This window comes from Littorina saxatilis, linkage group LG5 (assembly GCF_037325665.1).
Source record: "Littorina saxatilis isolate snail1 linkage group LG5, US_GU_Lsax_2.0, whole genome shotgun sequence".
NCBI classification, from domain to species: domain Eukaryota; kingdom Metazoa; phylum Mollusca; class Gastropoda; order Littorinimorpha; family Littorinidae; genus Littorina; species Littorina saxatilis.
The window spans coordinates 49998362-50026331 of record NC_090249.1 but is presented as its reverse complement, the minus strand read 5'-3'; the positions used below and the strand labels follow the sequence as shown (position 1 = coordinate 50026331).

The 27970-nt window shown below is 43.3% G+C and overlaps 1 protein-coding gene across 3 annotated transcripts in view; it reads left to right on the top strand.

The window, feature by feature from the left end:
- Positions 1 to 26804, top strand: part of LOC138967377 (phosphatase and actin regulator 1-like) — a 73732-nt gene extending 46928 nt beyond the window's left edge. For 2 of the 3 annotated variants that reach the window (XM_070339909.1, XM_070339910.1), the window contains 10 exons: positions 12522 to 12764; positions 13238 to 13480; positions 14311 to 14746; positions 15001 to 15161; positions 15498 to 15654; positions 17091 to 17152; positions 17598 to 17659; positions 18449 to 18586; positions 20788 to 20864; positions 21458 to 26804. In XM_070339909.1, coding sequence (XP_070196010.1) covers positions 12522 to 12764; positions 13238 to 13480; positions 14311 to 14746; positions 15001 to 15161; positions 15498 to 15654; positions 17091 to 17152; positions 17598 to 17659; positions 18449 to 18586; positions 20788 to 20864; positions 21458 to 21473 — 1595 coding nt within the window. In that variant the 3' untranslated portion in view covers positions 21474 to 26804. Of the gene's footprint in view, positions 1 to 6345; positions 7840 to 12521; positions 12765 to 13237; positions 13481 to 14310; positions 14747 to 15000; positions 15162 to 15497; positions 15655 to 17090; positions 17153 to 17597; positions 17660 to 18448; positions 18587 to 20787; positions 20865 to 21457 lie in introns of those variants that run through there. The other variant, XM_070339912.1, reaches the window with a different exon arrangement.
- The last annotated feature ends 1166 nt before the right edge of the window (positions 26805 to 27970 follow it).

The window sequence follows — 27970 nt, the reverse complement described above, 5'->3', positions numbered from 1 at the left end:
CGGCTTTTTGTAAAAGTTGAGGCGACACTGTCACACCCTCATTTTTCAATCAAATTGATTGAAATTTTGGCCCAGCAATCTTCGACGAAGCCCGGGGTTTGGTATTGCATTTCAGCTTGGTGGCTTAAAAACTAATGAGTGAGTTTGGTCATTAAAAATCGGAAACTTGTAATTAATATTATTTTTTATTAAACGATCCAAAAACAATTTCATCTTATTCTTCGTCATTTTCTGATTCCAAAAACATATACATATGTTATATTTGGATTAAAAACAAGCTCTGAAAATTAAAAATATAAAAATTATGATCAAAATTAAATTTCCGAAATCGTTTTAAAAACTATTTCATCTTATTCCTTGTTGGTTCCTGATTCCAAAAACATATAGATATGATATGTTTGGATTAAAAACACGCTCAGAAAGTTAAAACGAAGAGAGGTACAGTAAAGCGTGCTATGAAGCACAGCGCAATCGCTACCGCGCCAAACAGGCTCGTCACTTTCACTGCCTTTTGCACTAGCGGCGGACTACGTTCAGTTTCATTCTGTGAGTTCCACAGCTTGACTAAATGTAGTAATTTCGCCTTACGCGACTTGTTTTTTATTCATATAGTGGAACCCGCCTTTTAAGACCTGCACAGCATACAACTCGGGGGAGGGGGGGGGGGGGGGGGTATGTGGCGCTTGGAAGAAGTCTTCTTTTAGTGGGGGGGGGGGGGGGGGGATGGGAGTCTACAGTTATGGGACATGACGAAGGGGTGTCGTTTTAAGCATTTTCTTTTTTTACATTTAGTCAAGTTTTGACTAAATGTTTTAACGTAGAGGGGGGAATCCAGACGAGGGTTGTGGTGTATGTGTCTGTGTGTCTGTCTGTCTGTCTGTCTGTCGTCTGTCTGTGTGTGTGTGTAGAGCGATTCAGACCAAACTACTGGGCCGATCTTTATGAAATTTGACATGAGAGTTCCTGGGTATTAAATCCCCATACGTTTTTTTCATTTTTTTGATAAATGTCTTTGATGACGTCATATCCGGCTTTTCGTGAAAGTTGAGGCGGCACTGTCACGCTCTCATTTTTCAACCAAATTGGTTGAAATTTTGGTCAAGTAATCTTCGACGAAGGCCGGGGTTTGGTATTGCATTTCAGCTTGGTGGCTTAAAAATTAATGAATGACTTTGGTCATTAAAAATCTGAAAATTGTAAAAAAAAATAAAAATTTATAAAACGATCCAAATTTACGTTTATCTTATTCTTTATCATTTTCTGATTCCAAAAATATATAAATATGTTATATTTAGATTAAAAACAAGCTCTGAAAATTAAATATATAAAAATTATTATCAAAATTAAATTGTCCAAATCAATTTAAAAACACTTTCATCTTATTCCTTGTCGGTTCCTGATTCCAAAAATATATAGATATGATATGTTTGGATTAAAAACACGCTCAGAAAGTTAAAACGAAGAGAGGTACAGAAAAGCGTGCTATCCTTCTCAGCGCAACGAATACCCCGCTCTTCTTGTCAATTCCACGGGCACTGCCTTTGCCACGGGCGGTGGAGTGACGATGCTACGAGTATACGGTCTTGCTGTGTTGCATTGCGTTCAGTTTCTTTCTGTGAGTTCCACAGCTACTTGACTAAATGTCGTATTTTCGCCTTACGCGACTTTTTTCTTTTTTTGAGTGTTTGTGAAGGGGGCTCGGTAGAGGTGCAAGAGTGCTACGTGACAGGTGCCCCGTGTCACAGAAAACACAGTCACCTTTACCTGACAGTGACACTGATCAGTCATCCGCCGTTCTGTGCACGACATGTTATTACCAGTGCGGGTGGTGTATAGCATGCACTTTCAAACGACATTTACGACATGTAAATGGGTTAAAAATGGAATAATTGTCTTGTACTTGATGTTTCCATAGCAACGCGAGGAAACCGTCTCTTGGTTGCTTAGTGACAGACAAATAAGCATATGTATAGGTTATCCTCTTGTACTTCTTTCCAGCCTTCTGTTATAACAGAGATCGCGGTAACCGAATACTTCCGGAGGCCGTCGTCGAACCTGCCTACCACCCAATTGACTGACCAAACGTGATCGTTATAGACAGGTGGTCCCTGTGGAAAGGTGAACTACATAGACAAACAAACACAAAAGCTCATTGGGGATCCTTTAGGGTGGTCGTTTTGCGCAGGTGGTCGTTATCAAGAGGTGGTCGCCAAGGCAGATTCGACGGCATTTGATAGGTTAGAAATATCTCAAAATACTGTAAAGGAAATCGGCAACTGGTCTTTTGTACCGGTGATGTTTCTTTTCACCGAATTCTTGCTGACATATGTAATGTAATCGCTGCGGTTTAGACGTGTTTGACTGGTTGGAGTAACATATTCGCCCATTTATGTGAGAGCCAAGATTCGTACTTATGAAGCAACACTAGTTTGGAAAGTGGCTAGCAGTAGCAGTGCCATCACTGGATGAAAACATGTGCACCTCCTGGACCTGCCCAGCTTACTACCAACCACACACACAAACACACACCCACACACACACAGTCACACGCACGCACAAACACACACACCCACCCACACACAGTCATACGCACGCACAAAACACACACACACACACGCACAACACACACACACACATCGCTTGAAAGTTGGTTGTAAATCGGTCATGTGAACAGCATGTTAAGCTTGTTCTGTCTTGGTTAGCTGCATCTCCTCCCCCAATTTCCCCGGGGAATCCCATACCTTTTCACGATAATCTGCCAGACTGCAGTAGATTTTTGTTGGCGTGAAGCCACTCTGGTAATGTACATTCCACAGCTTCCAAAACTCCATCGCCGCTGCAGCCAACGTCGTGTTAATATCATCAGCAGCATCGGCAGCAGGCAAGGGAGAGCATTGCAGATTACTATCGCCTCTTTCCCTTTATTTGGTGGTTCCCTCCCTTACCTGCGCTGACGTTTCTACTTAGTTCGAAGCCTAGCCTATATCCTCTTATGCTCGTGAAATATTCTTCTGCAACTGACCGTCTTACTAAAGGTTCTAATAACGTTTTTGGCAGTGATGGTTACCGAATTTTGTGTGTATGTGAAAGATAATGGAAACATACACACACACACACACGTCCGGGGTCAAACAGAAACCAACCAAAAACCATAAACAAGGAACTTAGTCGATAAATATCGACAGGGGGCCGACTAATGGTTTAAATGTGAAATGTGTGTATAATAATGGGTGTGGGTCTGAAATGAAGTTAGGTAGTAGTTAACATTTGTTTTGAATAATTATTACCCCCCGCGGGTTAGGGGGAGTCCCATATTGGTTGGGACGAGAAAGAATTTACCCGATGCTACCCAGCATGTCGTAAGAGGCGACTAACGGTTCTGTTTCTCCTTTTACCCTTGTTAAGTGTTTCTTGTATAGAATATAGTCAATGTTTGTAAAGATTTTAGTCAAACAGTATGTAAGAAATGTTAAGTCCTTTGTACTGGAAACTTGCATTCTCCCAGTAAGGTCATATATTGTACTACGTTGCAAGCCCCTGGAGCAATTTTTGACTCACATGCGAAGCAAAAGTGAGTCTATGTACTCACCCGAGTCGTCCGTCCGTCCGTCCGTCCGTCCGTCCGTCCGTCCGTCCGGACGTCCGTCCGGAAAACTTTAACGTTGGATATTTCTTGGACACTATTCAGTCTATCAGTACCAAATTTGGCAAGATGGTGTATGATGACAAGGCCCCAAAAAACATACATAGCATCTTGACCTTGCTTCAAGGTCAAAGTCGCAGGGGCCATAAATGTTGCCTAAAAAACAGCTATTTTTCACATTTTCCTCATTTTCTCTGAAGTTTTTGAGATTCAATACCTCACCTATATATGATATATAGGGCAAAGTAAGCCCCATCTTTTGATACCAGTTTGGTTTACCTTGCTTCAAGGTCAAGGTCACAGGAGCTCTTCAAAGTTGGATTGTATACATATTTTGAAGTGACCTTGACCCTGAACTATGGAAGATAACTGTTTCAAACTTAAAAATTATGTGGGGCACATGTTATGCTTTCATCATGAGACACATTTGGTCACATATGATCAAGGTCAAGGTCACTTTGACCCTTATGAAATGTGACCAAAATAAGGTAGTGAACCACTAAAAGTGACCATATCTCATGGTAGAAAGAGCCAATAAGCACCATTGTACTTCCTATGTCTTGAATTAACAGCTTTGTGTTGCATGACCTTGGATGACCTTGACCTTGGGTCAAGGTCACATGTATTTTGGTAGGAAAAATGTGTAAAGCAGTTCTTAGTGTATGATGTCATTGCTAGGTTTAGTTATTTGACCTTGACCCTGAAGGTCAAGGTCATGTAAAGGTCAAGGTCAAGCATGTGAGTCGTATGGGCTTTGCCCTTCTTGTTTGATTAGTGCTTTTGTGAACAAGAAACAATTAACAAGTGGCTCTATCCCATCTCCCCCCTTTCTCCTATCCCATCTCCCCCCTTTCCACGTCGCGATATAACCTTGAATGGTTGAAAACCACGTTAAACACCAAAGAAAGAAAGAAAGAAAGAAAGAAAGAATAATTATTGGTATTTTGACAATGTGGCCGTAGCATGGAAATGTAAGCATTTGAATGTAAGTCTTAGGTACCATTGTACCCAGGAAGAGAGACGAGAGATAGGAGTAGGTTGCAATAGCTTTTGTGGTCTTTGAGTTTTGTTTTTGGAAAGACATTGTTAAAGAAAAAGAAGACACTTACAGTGATGCAATATTAATTGTGAAAACCAACGATTGTACACAGAACATGTGAGGCAACATTATGTCTATGATGGTGTGCTTAGCACAATAAGCTACCGCGCTAATCTGGCGTGTCAATAATATCACTACGTTTTGGACGTGGAAGGTGAGCGATTTCCTTCACGCGGGGATTGACGACGCTGTACTGTCTGTGTTGACGGTCTAAAAATAGCCCAACCTCTGCTTTGAGACCCATGTTCACCACCGCCCTCACCCCCTCCTGCTAGGTACACGTGCACTCAAGTTAACCTCTACTTTGACCTGTGTGCCAAGAGTCAGATGATGAGAGAGAGAGAGCAAGAGAGAGAGACACACACACACACATAGACAGAGACAGACATAGAAAGACAGAAGCGGAGAGACTCAGAGGGAGACACAGACATACATACAGAGAGAGAGAGAGAGAGAGAGAGAGAGAGAGAGAGAGAGAGAGAGAGAGAGAGAGAAAATGTAACTGATCTCGTGTTCATTTCTTGGTTCCCTGGCATTTGAAGGTTGTGAAACTCTTGACTTGTGCATGACCTGCTGTATTGTGTGCTGAGATTAGTGGATTTTGTCTAGGTTTTTTTCATCTTTTGAACAACAGAAAAAACATGCTTTTTTTGTTGCGTTTCTGTCTCCTTTCTCACGGTGGATTATGTTTTTCGCTGTAGATTTTGAACAAGTCTCTTATCCCGATCCCCCCCCTTCCCCCCCCCTTTCCCCCCCCCCCCCCCCACTTCCAAATCTCTCTCTCTCTCTCCTCTCTCTCTCCTCTCTCTCTCTCTTCTCTCTCTCTCTCTCTCTCTCTCTCTCTCTCTCTGTTTATATCTTATTATCTCACCACCCCCTCTCTTTCTCTCTCTGTCAATCAGTTAGTGATGACAGTCTGTAGAATCACTGAGAAGCGAGCGCAGAAGATGTACCCAGTGATTACCCAGCAGCACAATGCTTGTTTCGCACAATCGATGGACCGACAGTGGACGTTTTCATTTCCTTGTCCCAGTTCCCTGCGGTGTCGTCACAAAGATAATAACGGCATTATTCACTGTGCATATTTTATGACAATGAGAGAAAGCACGAATTGCGATTTTCTTAATGACACTGACAGCGAGCGAAAAGCTATGCAAACGAACGATAACGACCTTAGTACATAGCTGGCGAGCTCGAGTGAAGTGCATTAAGAGTTACGCCAGGTGTAATGAATATTGATTGGGAGAGTTTTTATTGGTAGTTCTGGGTTTTCCTTGTTGCCTATGGGATAGGTAAAGTGGAGGGGTGGGGGGGGGGGTGAGGGGTTGGTATTGAGTGAGTGGGAGATGTAGTGGGGGTGTTTATGAGGTGACTGGCCTGATTCCTCGCCGCTTCGACCACACCTTGTTATCTGATGCCAGAGATAGGTAGTGCTATCCGGTTTTTGGTCTACCTGTACTGTACCCAGCTTGTTTGTGAGCCAAAAAGCCAGCTGCCGATGTAGCTGTACCTGTGTGTGTATACCTGTCTGCCAGCCTGCTTTCTCCCATCCCTCGTGTGGAGTTCCCTCGATCTCCTGTTTGTGGCTGGCGTGACACACCGCACGGAACTTGCTGCACGTACAGATCGCTTCGCCATCTCTTGTCTCTCGCACAGTGTGGCGTTCACTCGGCCTGATTCCTGATACACGCAGCGATCGCTTCTCTGTCCGGACAACACATCACGATCTCTCCCTCTCTCTTTGATTAGCGCTACCGCGACAGTGGTCTGATTTCGTGGAGATAAGACACTGGACAGTGATTGAATGTTCCCACTCGCACACAACGTTTGATTGGGTGATGCGAGACTGCAGATCGATTCCATTTGCACAGAGCGTTGGAATCTGTGTGGTTTGTCTCGGTCAGGGACAGATATAAAAGAACTTATTCGTAGACGGTTTTACTTTGAGGTTGATGTTTGTTTTAGGAAGAGTCGCAAATTGTAGCTGTTTGAAATTAAGAGACAAACAGACTTGACTAAATGTAAAAATTAAGTCAACGATCTGTCACCCGCTGCTCAAAGAATAGTGTGTAAGAGTAGTTCCAGGCATTGTAGTTAGCACGGCGACTTTTGTCGACACTTTTCCCGAGTCTAGTGTCAAAGAGGTATCTACTGATGTCCAGATCAAAGAAATCATCACGGCACGGGGCCAGCAACAGACGGTTTATGGTCCGTCAAATGTCCATTGACTTGGACTTAGAGCTGTCGGACAGCGAAGGTGAGCCTAATAGCGCTGCCCACTAAGTGTCCAGTGTTGCAGAGTGACCATCGTGACGTCTTGCTTTTGACAGCCCGCAACGTTTGGTATTCCTTTTGTGACGCAGTTGGGAAAAGTGTCAGAAATGTTGTGTTGAAAAGACCGTGCTGTTACTGGTATCCTGACCAAAGACGACGTTTGAGTGTTGATCTGTTGTCTTAAAACGAACGTGAACTTATTGGTGTTGTATGGTGTGGCGACATTTTTAAGTGTTTTGTTTTTCGACTTTCTGCAAAGTGACGGCATTGGTGTTGTGTCATGTGAAAGCTTTCTCTCTTTCGCCTTCAAGTAAAGTGATTGGTTTTTTGTAATGTGAAAGCTAAACTGTTTCTCTTTTGACTTCAAGCAAAGTGATGGTATTGGTTTTTTTGTTAAGTGAAAGCTAAACTGTTTCTCTTTTGACCTCAGTCAAAGTGATGCTACATATTGGTTTTGTGTTAAGTGAAAGCTAAACTGTTTCTCTTTTGACCTCAGTCAAAGTGATGCTACATATTGGTTTTGTGTTAAGTGAAAGCTAAACTGTTTCTCTTTTGACCTCGTCAAAGTGATGCTACATATTGGTTTTGTGTTAAGTGAAAGCTGACTTTCTCTTTTTCGTCTTCAAGCCAAGTGAATTGGTGTTGTGTTAACTAAAAGCTACATTTTCTGTTTTTCGACTTTATTGGTGTTGTGACGTATGTGGGCGGAAGTTTGGTGTTGATGTTGTGGAGTTTATACGGGAGATCGATGTTGTACAAGTGACCAGCTGTTTGGTGTTTGGTATAAAGATTGTCACCATGCTGGACAAAAGAATGACCGATGGTGAGATTTAGATTCTTTTCTTCTATCTGTCCTTCTTTTCTTTCTTCCTTTGGTGTGATGGTTTGAGTTAAATACCCCAAATGAATAAATGTGTCATATTAAACATTAAAAATAAACCTTTTTTAGATGATGACATTTCAAAGCTTACGTAATCTGTTTGCCTTTTTGAGTTTTTCCCTTACTTTAGTTCTCCTTTTTATTGTTTCTATGTCTCTTAGTTTTATCTAGATGTTTAATTCAGTCTGCTTTTTTTAAAATGAGTGATACAGTGGAACCTTCCTGCTAGAACCTAAAAAAAAAAGCGAGAGAATCAGGCCTTAAAAAGTAGAGAGTCTTACATGTACATTTACGGACGTTATGAACAGAAAGTCTGGAAAGATTGGGTCTTAAAATTAAATGGGGGGGGGGGGGGGGGGGTTGCGCCGCTGAAGTCTCCGTACACTCAAAGAAACAATATTGATCATAGAATTAGCTGACCTTTATGACAGTCAAGAAACTAGATACCCTTTACAGCAGTTGAAAAAACCATGGTTGCCAAGCAGTTGCCCTTTGTAAAGTGTAGAGGCTCTGCGCAGCGTGGAGAATTAATGGTGAGTTTATAACGGGGAAGTGGATTTCGCAATGCAAGCACTATCAGTCCACGCCAACATCCTTTTGCTCCCTTTGTCTTTCTTTTCAGTTTTTTTCTTTTTTCTCTTTCTTTTTCACTTTTCGTCTTTCTTTCGTAATTTCTTTCTTTCTGTTCATAGTTATTTCTTTTCTTCAATTATGTGTGTATTCCTTTGTCTCTTTCTTTCTTGTTCTTTCTTTCTGTCTGGGTCAGCATGTGAAAGGGGGGGGGGGCAGGGAGCGGTTAGTAGAGGTGGTGGTGGGGAGGCTGATGGTAATAAGATCCAGGGCAGTCACCTGGTGGTATTTGGTATCTTTTCACTTGACCCTGACACCCGCATGGATGTTTGAAAGGCACAGTTCTTCTATTTCATATCTGCCCAGACTTTTTTACCTGGGGAACATCCTTCCACTTGTCACACATAAGTATCTTCAGACTTGTAGCTAAAATTATCAGACTTTTGTGAGCTCCAAGACGTAAATTCATGGCAGTTTTGGGTGTCCATCCTCAGAATGACAATATTATTTTGGAACAATAAGTCACTTTCAGATTTGTTCATGTATCTCAGATCGTGTTCATGTTGCGTTTATCTTTCTCCCCCTCGACCATCTTTCATGCAATCTAGTCGAAAACGGTTGCCCTCCGTTGAGCCATCTTTGTTTGTAAGTAAACGAAAAAAACAAAAAAATCTCTTCTAACACTCGTGTCAGGGGATATAGTGAGATGACAATAATGAAGGCTGAGCAATGTTGCGGGCATGCGCAGCGACCGAGTTAGACAGCTAGTCCAGGAGAAACTCAATACCACTAGACGGTCATTATCACTGAGACAGCTCGATCATTAGCAGGACTCCATTGTCAAGACAAGGACAGGACCCTAGATCCTAAAGGCACAGTCCTTCCCGTGCAAACAGTTGCGCTCACCATCTCACATCTAGGATTGTACATGCTATAAGGCCATCCCTCCACTTGGAAACATATCCAAAATCAGCAGCTCGGATGATTACTTTGCAGAGTGGGGATTTTCTGTAGGAATCAAGTTATTTAAAGAGTCTCTCGTCCCTGCGAAATTGATAAACCAAGAAAATGGAATCGATAAGTCTGGCAGCGAAACGAAATTTAAGTGTGGATGGAGTAGTGGATACTGGGACGTGGGCGGTGTGAGAGCACACCCAGACAAGGAACAGGTGTACAACAGCATCAACAAAATTATAAAAAAATAAAAATCAACTCTACACAGAAAGCAGTCAAGATGTTGATTTGGGGTATGTGTCTAAATGGAGGGATGGCCTTTTCCCATGCAGAGACCAGGGCAGGGTTGAGATAGTCAACAGGAAGGACTGTGCCTGGGACCACTCTATCTGACCACTATATCATTAGTGGGTCCCCAATGTGGACAAGAGATGAGTAGATGTTGGTCGCACTGGCACCAGGAAATGTCACACCACCTGGGATGATCACAGAAGAGAGAGACATGAAGGAGTGGATTCTTTGAGTGCACCTGCCACCATGATAGATGTGGTGAGCTGGGTCGTTCACGGGACCAAGGCTACCACCACAGTCCCAGTATCTCTTGCTCTGGGGGCTTGTCAAATGTGCATTGATTTGCATTTTCACAGCTCTGCTTAACCTTGTGAAGTACAGAGGAAATTTTTTCAGAAAATGAGGTTTTAAAAAGGAGGGAGTCTTAAAAATGAAGGTAATTTTACAGAGGTTCTGATCAAAAAGTCAGAGAAATCAGGGTCTTTGGGGGGGGGGGTGTCTAAAAAGGGGGGTTTCACTGTAGTCAAGTAAGGTTTGTATCACAGATGGAGAGCTCACAAACTGAGAAATTGATTTTCCTCCCTGTCCCACTTAGTGAATTTAAGATCCTCTTAGGACCAGTTGTGGGCTAGGTGAAAATTGAAAATTGATTTACTTTCCTGACTAATTGAATTTAACGCCCTCTTGGGAACAGTTGAGGGCTATGCCGGCTATACAAGCAGGCTCAGAAATTGAAAATTGATTTACCTTCCTGACTAAATGAATGTGACTTTCTCTTAGGATCAGTGGGCCTGTTTTGGGTCATGTGGGGGTAATTCCCTCTTTACCTTCTTGTTTCACTCCCTAGATTTATCTCTCAACTCACACTGACACACATACATACACACACCCAGAGGCATGCGCACACACACACACAGGCGCACACACACACACACACACACACACACACATACACACACACATGCACACACACACACACACACACACACACACACACACACACACACACACACACCGATTCCCCAAACACCCTCACCCAAACCTCTTCAGCCTCCATCTTTTTGACAGACATGAATTCCAAAGTGCATACATATTATATATATATATATATATGTAGAGAATACTGAGTGATATATATATATATGTAGAGAATACTGACGTAGAAAGCAGCAGCTGGCTCAGCGCTGGTAATAAGTTGACAGGGTGTATTTGCACCACGAGCCACAAATAGGCCAAGCAGTTTATCATATTGCGCAAGATAGGAATTTTGCGCTGCTACCGCGATGATGCAATCGTGCAGGAATTCTATGCACTTGCTTGGAGAGTAATCGCCCAGAAAAACGTCTTGCCAAAGTGCCGATAACTAGCCTTGCTTGTTTTCAGCCAAGTGACTGGGAGTTACATAAATCAGGGCCTATATTTAGTTAGCCCCAGTCTTTTTCTGCTTTACCATGCATGCATGTGCCAGGATTCTTCTTTTGCGTTCATGAAGTCACACCCATTGCAAAACACAGCAAATACATGGGAATTATGGGTAAAAAAAAGAATCGGTCAAACAGCAATCACCCAGTATAAATATCTATATGATCAGTTGCGGATATTATTTCTTATGATTTTACTGGTAAATTTACAGTTGATAGGATCCAGGTTTGGGGAAGATGTGTACTGGGTGCATGCACACTGCACTTTTCTAGACCCTTCTTCGATCATCCCTGTGCTCTAGTGCATCTTAGTGTTAACATGCGCTGCACAGATCTGACTGTTAGCGGGAAGGTGTGTTGGCTAAGTGAATAAGCCCTCAACAATCCAGCCCTGTGTAATGTAGTGCGCCAGCAGGTAAGAAAGTCAGGTAAACAAGCAGTGCCAAGGTAAACCAAGTCAAGCAGACTTTCAGACTTGTGTATTGGCACAAAAGTGGGCCTTGGGTACTGGCACTCCAGTCCTATGATAAAAATAACACCTGATGTCTATTGAAGGAGGAGGCTTAATTGGACACTGGGGGTGCCCTTCTGGCTGAGCAAAGGCTGTTGTTTGCCACATGATTTTCTTTCTATAGCTGGCATCAGGTGTTTGTGGATGTCTGCAGAGTGGTTGCCTTTCTATACAGTGGAACCCCCCTTTTGAGACCTCCACAAATCTGAGAAAATCAGGTCTTAAAAAGGAGGGAGTCTTAACTGGAAGTGCATTTAGAGACGTTGTGAACAAAATGTTTGAGAAACCAGGGTCTTAAAATTTAAGGAGGGAGTCTCAAATTGGGGGGTCTTAAAAAGGGGGGGGGGGTTCACTTGTAACATCTTTGAGGTCACTGATGTGATTGGATGAGAGAGGAGAAAGCTAGCCCCTGGTTGTACAGGGATCAATCATGGTGGTCAGCTAGGAGTAAATAGCATGGAAAGGGGGGGAGGGGGGGCAGCAAGAGTGTTGCTTTGGGCTGAGTAGGCATGGAAATGATAACAGCTGCTGGTGAAAAACAACCACAACATCAAATAAACTTGAAACTGGCAACATGAGTGATACATAACACCAGATGTCAAGTGCCACACTGTTTTTACACATGCACACACACACCGCCCCTCTCTTGCTGTTTTTCCCATCCCAAACAAGTCTATGTTCTTTCTTTGTTTAGTAAGGCCATAAAACACATACCTGACAGACATGTTTCTTTTCCAACTTCATGTATTGCAACACACTTTGCAGTCCCAGGAGGAAAAGCAAAACAAATGAAACACACACACACACACACACACACACACACACAAACACATTCCTTAGGGCACTCAAGCTTACAAAGTGGAACTTGTGTGTTGCAGAGAGTGTGAAAGAGTCGGAGGAGGAGAAGGCACACGAGAATGATGGCAGACACCAGGGTCAGGGTGATGGAACCACCACCACCACCCCCTCAGAGACCAGGGATGGGGCCCCCACCACCTCCTGTTCCACCCCTACCACCGCCACGTCTGCGGGCGATGTCACCGTGTCCATATCAGATTCGGTCACACCGGTCTCCGCCTCGGTGACCACACAGGCTGAGATCACCCTCAACAGCAACACAGGTACGATTGAACTGTCCCTTGAAGATCTTGAACTTTTTCTACATCTCCTCTGATGCTTTTCTGCTCGTTAGAGCAGTATTAGTTGTGAACAAACTTCCTTTACACCTGCTGAAAGTGCCCTATATTGCAGGTGCCCTGTCACAGAGCTGCAAATAAATTTGAGACCATACTACCGTAAAACAGCATTTGCTGCGCTGAAAATTCCCCCAAAGTGTAAATTGCTACACTTGAGGTTTTACCAGGGTTGGTAGGTGTGCCTGTCAAGGCGCTTCGCTCTGTCAGGCTTCAATGTGGCTTTGGTTGGGCGTCAGTCTACCATGATAACCTCAAAGTTTTAAATGGCAGCCAATCAGTGTATTATTCCTTTCGGGCACAGAGAGACAAACAAGCTGTTGACTTTCCAACCATTTTGTGTCCCATTACGCATTCAACTCACGTTGCTTGATCTTAAGTCTTTTTTGTCTCCATTGCAGTCTCTTCCACACACGTGCGGCCCATCATCGTCCCGGCATGCCCCAGCCCCACGCCAAACCAGCATTCACCCAGCCCCGCCCCCCAGCCGCGACTTCTGCCCTTCGGAGCCATGGGAGACAACCAGGCCGCCTCCTCGCCCACAGAGATCAAGCGGCGCGGCGTCTCCGTCAGTTCTACGGATGATGAACAAAACAACCCTGGCTCACTCACACAAGTGCCTCGCCGTCACGTTACCATTAGTGGTGAGGGAGGGGGTGGAGTTTTGTGGGTTTGTGCTGAGTGAATGATTTGTTGAACCTTTTGCTTGGTTTATTTTGTCTGAGCGTGTGTGTGTGTGTCAGAGAGAGAGAGAGAGAGAGAGGGTGTGTGTGTCAGAGAGAGAGAAAGCGAGAGAGACGGCATGTTGGAAAGAGAGAGTGTGTGTGTGTGTGTGTGTGTGTGTGTGTGTGTGTGTGTGTGTGTGTGTGTGTGCACGTGTGTGTGTTCTTGCTTTCGTGTGTGTGTGTGTGTGTGTGTGTGTGTGTGTGTGAGAGAGAGAAAGCGAGAGAGACAGCAGTCTTGTGAGGACACTAGTTCTAACCTCCTCAGACTCTGACAATGCTCCATTCCTTTCCTTCACCACTCAGTAAACTGAAATATCACGTTCTTGCCAGTGTGTGCATGCATAGGCCAATTTGCTTGTTACACTTACACTCACACGGCTATCTGGTTTTGTTGTTCATTTAAGATTCCCCTGTACACATAACAGAGCCTGGACTGACTTGTTCTGTTGTTCATTTCAGATTCCTCCCCGGTACATATAACAGAGCCTGGACTGACTTGTTTTGTTGTTCATTGCAGATTCCTCCCCGGTACATATAACAGAGCCTGGACTGACTTGTTTTGTTGTTCATTGCAGATTCCTCTCCTGTACATATAACAGAGCCTGGACTGACTTGTTCTGTTGTTCATTGCAGATTCCTCTCCTGTACATATAACAGAGCCTGGACTGACTTGTTCTGTTGTTCATTTCAGATTCCTCCCCGGTACATATAACAGAGCCTGGACTGACTTGTTTTGTTGTTCATTGCAGATTCCTCCCCTGTACACATAACAGAGCCAGAGCCACCACCAGACGAACAGTCGGACGAAGAGCAGACAAACGTGATGTACTTGGAGGATGGGCAGGCTGTGCGCCCCTACCCGCCCTACGAGGCAGTCCCCGCCAGCGAGCCCGACCTCAACCGCCGACCGAACAAGAGCGCTCTCAGGGGAGCTAGAAACGGGTCTGGTCAGGGCCTCCCCTCCCCCCCTCCCTTCCCTGGCTCGGTCCCCTCCTCCAGTCTCTCCCGCCCCCTGGCCTCGCCCTCTCATTCCCACGCCTCGTCACCCGCCCCTCCCGACCTGTCTTTCAACCAATCCATGAACCGCTCTGCCTCGCCCAACCCTGGGGCCCAATCCGGGCCCATGGCGGGCAGAAACGTCGGCATCGTCATTCCACGCCCGCAGTTTGTCGCCTTTAACTCACAGTGAGTTGGGATTTGATTTTTTGGCGTCGGGGAGATATTTCAGAAACAAAGGGACGTAAGCTCTCTAAATGCACGCGACATGTGCAGCAAGATCCCTCACGAGTTGTTTTTTTCCTATATGATTGACCTTTTCCATAGCAACCACCTTTTTATAACGACCTTGTGGCCAGTCCCTAGGGTGTTGGTTAAAAGACGGGTTCGACTGTTCATTTTGTATGTGTAGCTTATACATGATCTCTTACGTTTTGTTGCAGTGGTGCTGGTGACTATGATAAAGAGAACATGGCACCCCCTCCTCCACCTCCCCAGCTCCCTCCCTACCCCCAACAGTTTCAGCCAGACTACGACAATCTGCCGACGGACGACTCAGATTCCGATGACGGAGAGATTCACTACAAAGAGGACTATGAAGAAAGTAGGTCTTGGTTTGAACTGTGTGTGTGTGTGTGTGTGTGTGTGTGTGTGTGTGTGAGAGAGAGGGAGAGAGAGAGAACAGTGGGAGAACTGAACTGAACTTTATCAATCAAAGATGAAGATTTAAGGCTGGGCCTTTTCTAACTATCTGTCCTTGGGACGAATACACACACACACACACACACACACACACACACAAACACTCACACACACACACACACACACACACACACACACACACACACACACAAACACTCACACACACACACACTATCAAAGTACCATGTATGCAAATCCTGCGCGCCCCATTCATGAGAAAAACATGCAATGTGTGCAGGTTCTCTGGCGTCAAAGGTGGCTAGACAAGACAGCCTGGCACGGTTCCTCAGCAACCGGCCCACCATGCAGGACCTGGAGGAGAAGAACATCATCCCCGTGCAGTCTGAGCAGGAGAAGGCTGACATACGGGAAAAGATTGGATCCAAACTCACCAGGTAACACTCACCTCACCAAGTCTCTCTCTTTCTCTCTCTGAGTCTGTTTCTCTTTCTCTCTCTGTCTCTCTCTCCCTGAGTTTCTATCTCTCATTCTCTTTCTCTATATCTCTCTCTTTTTCTCTCTGGACCAAGGTAACCCCCAAAGTCAAGGTAAACACCTCTCTCTCTCTTTCCCTCTCGGAGTCTCTCTCTTTCCCTCTCGGAGTCTCTCTCTTTCCCTCTCTCTCTCACTCTTTCTGTCTCTGAGTCTCTCTTTCTCTATAAATAATTCTCTCTATCTCCCTCTCTTTTTCTCTCTGGACCAAGCTAACCTCAAGACAAAGTATACGCCTCTCTCTCTCTCTCCCTTTCTCCCTTTCTCTCTCTCTCACTGTGCTGCCTGTGACCGGTATTATGAATTGAAGTCTCAGCAACACAGTGTGTGTGTTGTGTGTGTGTAAGAGAGAGAGAGAGAACAGTGGAAGAACTAAACTGAACTTTATCATTCAAGGATGAAGATTTAAGGCTGGGCCTTTTCTAACTATCTGTCCTTGGGACATAAAAGCACACACACACAAACACAAACACACACACACTCACACACACACACACACACACAAACACTCACACACACACAAACACAAACACACACACACACACACTCAAACACACACACACACACACACACACACACACACACACACACACACACACTCACACACACACACAAACACACACACAAACACACACACACATACACAAACACACACAAACACACACAAACACACACACACACACACACACAAACACTCACACACACACACACAAACACTCACACACACACACACAAACTCACACACACACACAAACACTCACACTCACACACACACACACACACACACACACAAACACTCACACACACACTATCCAAGTACCATGTATGCAAATCCTGCGCGCCCCATTCATGAGAAAAGTCTCGGCTGTCCTGTAAATAAGATTTTCAGATATAACTGTCGGGTTTGTACTCTTGCTTTTGCTCTGACAAATAACTTCACACGTGCTCTTGTCCACATGATTCCCTTGCTAGTGATTGGCCCCTCCAATGTTTGTCCGAATAAAAAGCAAGGGCATTCACTCTTTCACAACCCATACAAACCCGACAGAGTTATTTTCGGAATTTGTCTATTGAGCCCGAAGTTGACTTCGTAAAGTCTTTTTTCTGAAAACTCAGTGCTAAAGCTTTGTGCAGCAAGCTTTGTGAAGTAGACTTTGCGAAATCCACTTCGCCAAAATTAATATTAGGCTTTGCAAAACTAAAGAAAAAGAAACCGCTCCAGGTAAACAAGCACATTCAAAGATATTTGTGATGAGTGATGGACAAAATTTGTATGAACTTGTGTCTGCTGGATGCGGGATGGTGAATTTTGATCGCTTGTTTGTTTGTTTGTTTCCAGGCGCTTGAGTTTACGTCCAACTCTGGAGGAGCTGGAGAACAGGAACATTATACACAGTCAGTGTGAGTACATTTCAATACTTTGGGTTTTTCCTTTTCTTTTTACATTCAGTCAAGTTTTCAGATAAACTAGGAATCAAGACAAAAATGGTTGTGGTGGTGTGTTTGTGTCTGTGTGTATGTGTGTGGAGAGCGATTCCCAGGAAACAACTGGACAGTTCTTTATGAAACTTTGCAGAAACATTCTTCCAGATGATATCCCCATACCTGTATTTTCCCATTTTTTGGATAAATGTCTTTGATGACATCATATTGGGCATTAAGTGAATCTGTTTTTGATAGAGCAGTTTTTGAGATTCAAGTTAGGAATAAGTTCACTATTTTAGACTTTTAGGTCATTTTCAGGCTATTTCACACACCCTAGTGCCCACACCTAATATCAACAACGAGACTTGTGTATGTCAGGAAAATGTGCCATTTGTGACAAAGTGTGGTTATTTTCTTTCAGACCAGTCCACAGATGAATATCTGGCAGAGAAGGAGGAAAAGAGAAGATTCCTCATCAGAAAGGTAAGCAAGATGGTGCGAAGAGGCGGTGTAGACCAAAAATCTGGTTTTTACCTGGGATGGGAGCCTTCCAATTGGACACATTTGAAAAATCAACACCCTGGCGGATTCTTTTGATGCAACCATTCAGCCATATATGTAAAGGGAGGTAATGCAGCTTGTGTGGAAAGTAGGAAGCAGCAGTCTCACCTTGCTTCTTGAAGATTGCATCCATGATAGATTGTGTGTCTGTGACTGTGCGTCTGCCTCACAAAAGTTGCATAAAGGGAGGTAATGTAGCTGATTTAGAAGTGGTAGTCTGCTTTGGTAGCACATGACTTCTTGAAGATGACACCCATGATTGAGTGAGTGTAGCTATGCTGGTGTGTGTATGTGTGCAATATGGAGAATAAGACAAATGTATTGCACACTAATCAAACTGCAGCATCCGCATACGCCACAGGAGTGGACATCTAAAGAAGCGAACTGAACTGAACTGAACTTTATTTAACAAGGATAAAAATTTAAGGCTAGGCCTTTTCTTACAATCTGTCCTTAGATACACACACACACACCCTCAGTCACACACACTCACACACACACACACACACACACAGTACACACACACACACACACATACAATCAAATTACAAGTATACTAAAAGATTATCGCTAAAGAAAGAAATTAAAATGCAAACAATACTAATGAATGAAACGAAACACAAACATTACTATACACACGTTTCAAGTGATGATGAAGGTAATGAAGAAGAGGAGAAGAAGACTGATCAAACTAAAACTGTAAACTTTCAGCTGAGTTTTCGACCAAGCGTGGAGGAACTGAGGGAGAGGAAGATCATCAAGTTCAACGACTACATTGAGGTCACCTCCGCCTCTGAATACGATCGCCGCGCAGACAAACCCTGGACCAAGCTAACCCCCAAAGACAAGGTAAACACCTCTCTCTCTGAGTCTCTCTCTCTCTCACTGAGTCTCTCTCTCTTTCTCCCTCTTCCTGAGTGTATATCTGAGAGTCTCTCTCTTTCTCTATAATTCTCTCTCTATCCCTCTCTTTCTCTCTGGACCAAACTAACCCCCAAAGACAAGTTAAATACCTCTCTTTTTCTCTCTCTGTCTCTTCCTCTCTCTCCAAGAGTATCTCGGAGTCTCTCTCTCCCTCTCTCTCTCTTTTTGACTCACATGCGAAGCAAAAGTGAGTCTATGTACTCACCCGAGTCGTCCGTCCGTCCGTCCGTCCGGAAAACTTTAACGTTGGATATTTCTTGGACACTATTCAGTCTATCAGTACCAAATTTGGCAAGATGGTGTATGATGACAAGGCCCCAAAAAACATACATAGCATCTTGACCTTGCTTCAAGGTCAAGGTCGCAGGGGCCATAAATGTTGTCTAAAAAACAGCTATTTTTCCCATTTTTCCCATTTTCTCTGAAGTTTTTGAGATTCAATACCTCACCTATATATGATATATAGGGCAAAGTAAGCCCCATCTTTTGATACCAGTTTGGTTTACCTTGCTTCAAGGTCAAGGTCACAGGAGCTCTTCAAAGTTGGATTGTATACATATTTTGAAGTGACCTTGACCCTGAACTATGGAAGATAACTGTTTCAAACTTAAAAATTATGTGGGGCACATGTTATGCTTTCATCATGAGACACATTTGGTCACATATGATCAAGGTCAAGGTCACTTTGACCCTTATGAAATGTGACCAAAATAAGGTAGTGAACCACTAAAAGTGACCATATCTCATGGTAGAAAGAGCCAATAAGCACCATTGTACTTCCTATGTCTTGAATTAACAGCTTTGTGTTGCATGACCTTGGATGACCTTGACCTTGGGTCAAGGTCACATGTATTTTGGTAGGAAAAATGTGTAAAGCAGTTCTTAGTGTATGATGTCATTGCTATGTAAAGGTCAAGGTCAAGCATGTGAGTCGTATGGGCTTTGCCCTTCTTGTTATTCTTCTCTCTGGACCAAGCTAACCCCAAGACAAAGTATACGCCTCTCTCTGTCTCCCTCTCTCTTCCTCCCTCTCTCTCTGTCGCTGTGTCACCTGTGACGGGAATTATAAATTGAAGTCTGACTTTGTTGCCTGCTGGTGAAAACAGTGCTCCACTACAGTGGCACCCCTCTTCAAAGACGCCCTAATTTAAGACTCCCTCCCTTTTTTCTCAGATTTTCTGTTTATAACCTCTGTAAAATTACCCCCATTACTCCCTCCTTTTTAAGACCTGATTTTCTCAGATTTGTGGAGGTCTTGAGATAAGACCTTTTGGTGATTCCATTGTATGTACTTAGAATTGGACTCAATACTTCTGAAGCGTCATTTTACAGGTAGGCACGTCTGTAATGCTGTCATAGCTAAATCAGACCTGGGAACTCATACAATTTTGCCGTATTTTATACGCATGATTGTCTAGAACACGATCTGTACAGTCAGTTGACAAAAAATACCACCAAAAAATGTCCATGACTAATTTTTCTCAAGCGCATCTCGAAGCTGATCCAGTATTTTGACACATGATTATAAGTTTTGTCAGTAAACATTGAAAGAAGCATTTGTTTTAAATGTTTTAGTAAACTGAATTAACGGTGCGACGGATGCATGGTTGAAGCATGGATGTTCAAATGCTGTGTGGAGTACATGTGTACGCTCATTTTTCTGAAAATACACCAAGTTTGTTTGAGAATACAGTACTCCAAGTACAATACAGGGGTTCCGAGGTCTGTTAAAACCCCCCGCGGGTTAGGGGGAAGAATTTACCCGATGCTCCCCAGCATGTCGTAAGAGGCGACTAACGGATTCTGTTTCTCTTTTTACCCTTGTTTCTTGTATAGAATATAGTCAATTTTAGTCAAGCAGTATGTAAGAAATGTTAAGTCCTTTGTACTGGAAACTTGCATTCTCCATTGTACTACGTTGTAAGCCCCTGGAGCAAATTTTTGATTAGTGCTTTTGTGAACAAGAAACAATTGACAAGTGGCTCTATCCTATCTCCCCCCTTTCCCCGTCGCGATATAACCTTCGTGGTTGAAAACGACGTTAAACACCAAATAAAGAAAAGAAAGGTCTGTTAAATGCCGAGATGTGTAAGCTTGACTGACATGCTTTGTGTGTGTGTGTGCAGGCGGTGATTCGCAAGGAGCTGAACGAGTTCAAGAGCAAAGAGATGGACGTGCACGAGGAGAGTAAGCATCTCACAAGGTTTGTTGGCTGAACAATTTCACTCACCATAATAAACACAACGCTGCTACTCATTTTATTACTGAGAGTGTATGGGAGTGAATAGTTGATTGTTAATATTTGATTCAAAAGATTTTGCTATTACCTTCATAACAAAGTTGCTACATGCAGGAATATGATACGGCTCTTTGGCATAAAAATTCTAAACTTTAGAAATCCTACTTGCAGAGAAATACAGTGGAACTTGTCTATAAGGACCAGCCAAGGGACCAACCAAAAATGGTCGTTATAGACAGGTGGTGGTTATGGAAAGGCGAACTATTTAGAAAAAGCCTGTCGGTGACCCTTTGGGGTGGTCATTTTCCACACATAGTTCTCAAGAGGTGATCTGTACCTATCAAAATAGTTTTCAAAAAGGCTAGTTCAATGGAATCCGTCTGTAACAACCACCCAAGGGACTGACCTAAAAGGTCGTTAGAGATAGGTGGTCGCTATACAAAGGTCAATTAAAAATTTAAAATGTATTGGGATCCTTTGGTGTGGCGATTGTGGGCAGGTGGTGGTTATGTACATGGTTGGACTGTATAATCACTGGACCATGCTGTGTTTTTCAGATTTCACCGACCGTGAGAGAGACGAGCAAAGCGCCGGCAGAGTGAGTGAGAGAGAGAGGGAGGGAGGCACTCGCATTTCTGCTCTCCACCGCTGCAGTCTATCGCACTGATAAAGACAGTCCTCACTCGTCCTCACCCCTCTTTCCTCTCTTCACTGGGGGAGTAGCCACCAACACCAACACAATGGCCTGCATTGTGTACTGGACGCTGCGCATTTTTCACTTGTGGTAGCCTTTCCTGGTGTTCACCCACCACCAACTCTCCACCATTGGTCAGTCGCTGTGGAGTCGGCAGCCAGCGGTCATCCTGCTCACATCCCAACACCACCTTGTCAGGATGGAATATTCATCAGTGTGCAACAACAGGGGACTCTGGAATTGTGATCTTCCCATCTGGAGCAATGGATATTGCAAATAGCCATCGTTGTTTTCCTTCCAGTACCACATCTCTTCTGTGTTTAATTAATGGGGTTGGGGTTTTTTGTGGGTGTGTCTGTCCTTTTTTTTTTAAATAGGAAAAAAAAAGTTGCTGGCCAAGTTACGATCTGGTGTATCTAAAATTGTCTCTGTGAAACTTTCTTCAGTTTATTTCATCGTGATCGTGTTGCTGGCACGTTTGGAGGATCATTGCATACATAGTGTTATGCACACGACAGTGATGGAGAGTTGGGGGAAATGCTACCTCATCTTCCGTGGCAGGATGACATCATCTACGGTTAAATGGAAATACCCAATGCTGGAATAAACGGAATTCCCAGTACTTGGAATAAGGGAAATACCCAGTGCTGGGAAGTTGTGAGGCAAGAGCTGGCCAAGATGTGATGAGACAGCCAGTGTTGGTACTTGGGGCTGGTGGACGATTCATGACTCGTGCCAGGCACCAGCATCAACTCTGTGCAGGTGACGCTGTGTTCAAACCGGACAACTTCTGCACGCGTTCAGAGCCCTACTACACACACAGCACGTGCACATGTTTGCTTTTCATGCAACAACAACAACAAAATAATTGATTTTGTTTGGCACTCAGTGTTGCATTTTATATCATTACCCTGAATCTGTGACGCACATTTGAATTGAGATACATTACATGTGAGGCTCCTCACCGAAGTGTACCCCGTTGTTTTCCTTCCTTCCACAACTGTACCCTTTCCCATCGCTCTCCCTTTCTTCATCCGCCCAAAATGGTTCCTTATTTGGCAATGTGGTCATGGATTTGTCTGGTCTGCAAGACCGGATAGACATGTTTTGTGAAATTTTGAGATATCGTTTTGGGCAATGTGTTGGTTGGTGCTCCTTGGTTCATAGAAACGTGTGTGTTGCATTAATCTAGAAGAGCAAACTAAGTTTATTTGACAGAATTTATGCAGTTTAATTAATGTGTAGGAAATTTTTCCTGTTTTAACTTTTATGCAGGAATTGTTGCAGAAAGGGTCATGTTTCTCTATAGAAATGGCGAGCTTTGAAAGTATAGCATCAACAAAGTTGTTTAGCGTGAATAACCTACCCTATCCCTGGTTTATTAGTTTATATAATGTCTAGCCATGGTTTTCTAATGGGTCCATTTTGATTTTGACCACACTGCGATGTAGAGGCTTTGATAGGTTCTGCATTTATCTTAAAGTAAAGTAATGTTGAATTGTTTATGCTGTTGAAATGTTGGATAAAATGTGGTGTACAAGTGTGTAAAATTATTGTCTTGTGGGCAAACTCCGATGGGATTGAGTTACCCCATTGCAGTCCAGGAGAATTAGTGAAAGTTGATCTTTGGTGGCGTAGCAGTAGCACGTGGAAGGGTACCAGAGTAGATAACACAGAAACACCTCTTACTGGATTGGCAGTATACAGTGGTACCTGTGATGAAAGGACACTCTTGGCACCACATTGCATGTGGCCTTGGGCGGGGATGTAGCTCAGTCGGTAGCGCGCTGGATTTGTATCCAGTTGGCCGCTGTCAGCGTGAGTTCGTCCCCACGTTCGGCGAGAGATTTATTTCTCAGAGTCAACTTTGTGTGCAGACTCTCCTCGGTGTCCGAACACCCCCGTGTGTACACGCAAGCACAAGACCAAGTGCGCACGAAAAAGATCCTGTAATCCATGTCAGAGTTCGGTGGGTTATAGAAACACGAAAATACCCAGCATGCTTCCTCCGAAAGCGGCGTATGGCTGCCTAAATGGCGGGGTAAAAACGGTCATACACGTAAAAGCCGTGGGAGTTTCAGCCCATGAACGAGCAAACAAACAAAACAAGCAGGTGGCCTTTAGTTTCAAGGCAGAATTTTGTCAAAGGGCCAACTGAAGGTGTCCTTTATTGGAAGTTGTCTTCTCATTGGAGGGGCCGGACATGGCAGGTACCACAGTGCTATTTATACCTTGTTTTGTTTGTCTATCCTTACTGTACTGTGCGAGTGCCGTTGACTGTGTGTGTAAGTACTTTTCATGCAAGTTCTCCATGATACATTTACATTCCACCATCGGCGGATGAGTGTGGTGTCGAAACTGTGAGAATGGTGTTGGGTGCACAATAGACTTGTGCCTGTTTCTCACGTTCAAGATTAGTTTGAGAGACGCTATAATAAACAGAAAGGATCATTCATTAACTGTTGGAATGCAGATATATGTGATGATTGAATTCAAAGATTTCATCGATTTGATACAGTGGGACTACCTCAGGCCACTATGAATGATGAGGTTGATTCACTGCAACACAGAGCAATGACTTAAAGTAACGAAAAAAGCAATAAACAAGAAATGTGTATAGTATCTGTCTTTGAGAAATAGTTATGTGTTTTTAAGCCAATCTTTGTTGAGCATCATGACATATTTCTGCATATGATATGAATATATATATGTAAAAATTGTTTCTTACCCCCTATAGCATCAGTTGATACCCATTCTACCTACTGTTCAACTGTTGAAAGCAATGTGTCCGCATTGGAAAGAAGATGCTAATATTTTAACACAAACAAAAAAACCAAACCAAATGTAAAAACAACAAACTCTCAAGAGATAAAAGTGAGTTTGGATGGGAGCTTTTAAGTGCGACTATTTGTTTACTGTTGTTGTTTTTGTAAGTATTGTTTGTGAATGTGACAACAGTCCTCCATTTACAATCATGCAATGCATTTTGTTGTTGATGAATTACGGAGAAAGTCTATGCAGGGCAGGTGTGAATGTGATTGTGAGTGATCGCAACAGTGATGTGATTTTGTAGCCCTGCGTATTTGGGGCAAGGTTTGTTGCACATGCTGGGAATGGGAAGAGGGGGTGGGGGTGGGGATTTCAATCTTGAGATGTTTCATTATGCATCCCGTTTAGTGGAAGCCAAACATTGGCAACAGTGAAACCGATCCTTGCAGAATGTTGCTCAGGATTATAAAAGGTGCTTTTTTTTTTCTTTGCTTTTTTTTTTTAGATAGTGGGGTATTCCTCCCTTTGTCAAATGTCATGTTATCTTCTTGAATTTCTTCATAACCTTGCATACTCCCAGTTGTTTATTCAATGTGCAAGACACCTTTGTTGATTGCTCATCATTGTCATCCTTTAAATTCTCTTGTTTCATTTACTGCTTTCAAGAGGAAGATTTAAAATAGTAACCTTGCTTAAATTAATTATCAGTTTCAAAAACAACAGACATTTATCTCAACCTCAGCTCAGATACTTTGCAAACGGACATTTGTAGTTGTACCACAGAATTTTGTCAGCTAAAATGAATTTAACGTGATTGATTAGACACCAATATTGCCAACTCCAAGTACACAGATAATCTCTTTCGATTTGGCGCACATGAGCAATGACATTGCAGACTTTGCGTTATATGCTTTTACATGCATAACGTACAGAAACAAATGACTGTAAATTGAACAGACAACAAACAAAATCACAACAGATAGCATTATAAATGATATGCTAGCTTTGTTGCAAACACTAACAATGCTTCTGAGACACTGGCTAAATTGTTCTCGCCAAAATAGTACTTTAATTGCTGAATATAACTGAATAGAGTTGACAGTTTTCAAATGATACTGAGAAGAGAGGTTTGGCACCTCTAAAAATTAGGTAGCCATGGTTAAAGGCATATGTACGCGCTCCCGTGTTTACAAAGTGTAGTTTGCCCATAATCGATGTCAAACGCACCATAAGACCATATAATGACGATATGTCACCATGCGCGGACCATAATACATGCATTACAGCTTGTTCTAGCCTCTGAAAAAGTTAGGATGTCAACAAAGCCGCGGTGTTAGCTCCCTTGCATCAACGTTACATGTGTTGCCAAATCTATAAATAGGACGATCCAGATCAAAATGAAAATTAACATATCTCAACATTGAAGGGGTCCCAGACCACAATATTTTGCATGGAACTTAATTTAGCATGTCTCCAGCTGTTGGTAAAGCAATTAGCGTGTATAGTCATCGAGTACATATGCCTTTAAAAGGTGAAGCATTTATTACCCTCAGGACGCCTGATTCTCCCCCTGTCTTCTGTACAGAAATTTCAGTTTTGTATTCAATTTCAAATGAATTCTGTTTTCAATTGTATACACTATTAATTCCTATAGATTTATTTGAAGATAGAAAAGTCAGTTTTAACTTGCACTGTGTTGGAGTATAGTTGGACTAATTTGTACCTATTTCTGGCAAAATGCAATTTTATTTACACTCATAAAACTGCAACTACCTGAACTTGTTTGGGTCGTGTACATGCTATCATAATGTTTCTTTGAATTTACTGACATTCAAATAATCCATCACTTCCCCCTTCATAATATCAGCTAGCTTTTTGGCTGATGGCCGTTTTTTTCCATTGTTGAAGCAAGTTTTCCTGATATTGTTACTGCGTTAGACCCTCTGTAAACGCTTACATTGCTTGTATGTGTTCAGCGTGACATTTTTCAAAGTGATTGTATGTGTTGAACGTTTGTGGAACATGTGTAGGGAAGGCAGAGCCTTTTGAGATGAGAATGTGTAACTGCCTTGTGCGAGAGATCTGTGCATTTTAACAGAGAGGAACGTTTCTCTATTCTGACAGAATAATCTAAAACAAATTATTTCACACGTTTTTCATGTCTGTCTGTTATGTCAACTTGAATGGTGATGTTGATGATGAAACGTTGTTGTTGAATTTTTTTGGTCTTGCAGCATTTCCCCCCCTCCTCTCACTTCTGTTTCTTTGTACAACTCACAGAGTTGAAATATATAGCAAACACAGATATCATCATGGAAGATAATTACATTTTTATATATGTGTAAATATTGATGATAAATATGGTTTTGTTACATGTATGTATCAGTGCGACAGAGTGTACACAGTTTCAGTTGTCTGGAAATAAATGTATGAAGCTTCCAGTGAGGGTGCTTTGTTTTCTTTTGCCGTTTTGTGAGTTCTGGCATGGTTGTGCTGTTTCTGTAATTATTAGTATTCAGAGTGAATTTCATGCATAGAACTCACGGTTCATCATCTATTATGTATATACATGAATATATACTCATAGGAAAAAGTTAGGGACCACTTACGCAAACACACAGCTTCCAAACCACCAAACAAAATTGAATCAAATTTGTAACATGTTTAATTCATTATCTCTGCGATCCTTTTCCAAAATATGGTGACATTTTATTCACGCATTACGTGTCAACAAGCTCTAAAACAACATGGGGGTCGAAAACAAAATTTGCAAATTCGAACAGTTCAGTAATGGGTGTGTCCGCCGCATTTTGCGATGCCTTCTGAAGTCCTGTTCCGCATCGAGTTTACCAGCTTCCTGCAGAAGGCCTGAGGAATGGCCTGCCATTCGATTTGCAGGAACTGAAGCAGTTGCTGCAGGTTCCTTGGGGGTGGGTGGTTGTTCCTCACTCGCCTGTCCAGCTCATCCCACAGGTGCTCGATGGGGTTGAAATCAGGGCTGCAGGCCGGCCACTTCATCCTGGTGACACCAGCCTGCTGGATGAAGTTGTTGACCAGCCTCGCTCTGTGAGGTGTCGCGTTATCGTCCTGGAACACAGCCTGCACACCAATCTGGTGTAGAGCGGGTAGAACCAAAGGGGCGACAATCTCATCTCTGTAGCACTGGCCCGTCAGGTTGCCAACAATGTGGTAGAAGGGGGTTCTGTGTCGAAAACTGAAGGCCCGCCACACCATGATGGAGCCCCCGCCGAAGGCCACCCTCTCCTGCACCAAACCGTTGTTGTACCGCTCACCCTGACGCCTCCCTACACGAGCCCGACCGTCATGATGGTGCAGATTAAAGCGGGACTAATCGCTGAACAGCACATCGGCCCATTGCTGGCGTGTCCACCTGGCATGGTTCTGACAGAACACCAAACGAGCCTGGCGATGAGCTGCTGTCAGTTGTGGCCGTACAGCTGGACGACGTGATCGCAGGCCAACTTCGTGCAGGCGTTTGTGGTTGGTTTTCGTGCTGACGTTGGTGTTTGTTGCCACCCTCAGCTGGCCCCTGATGATGTTTGCAGTGGTGCCTCGCTGCTGCAGAGCTTGTCTTCTGATGAAGCGA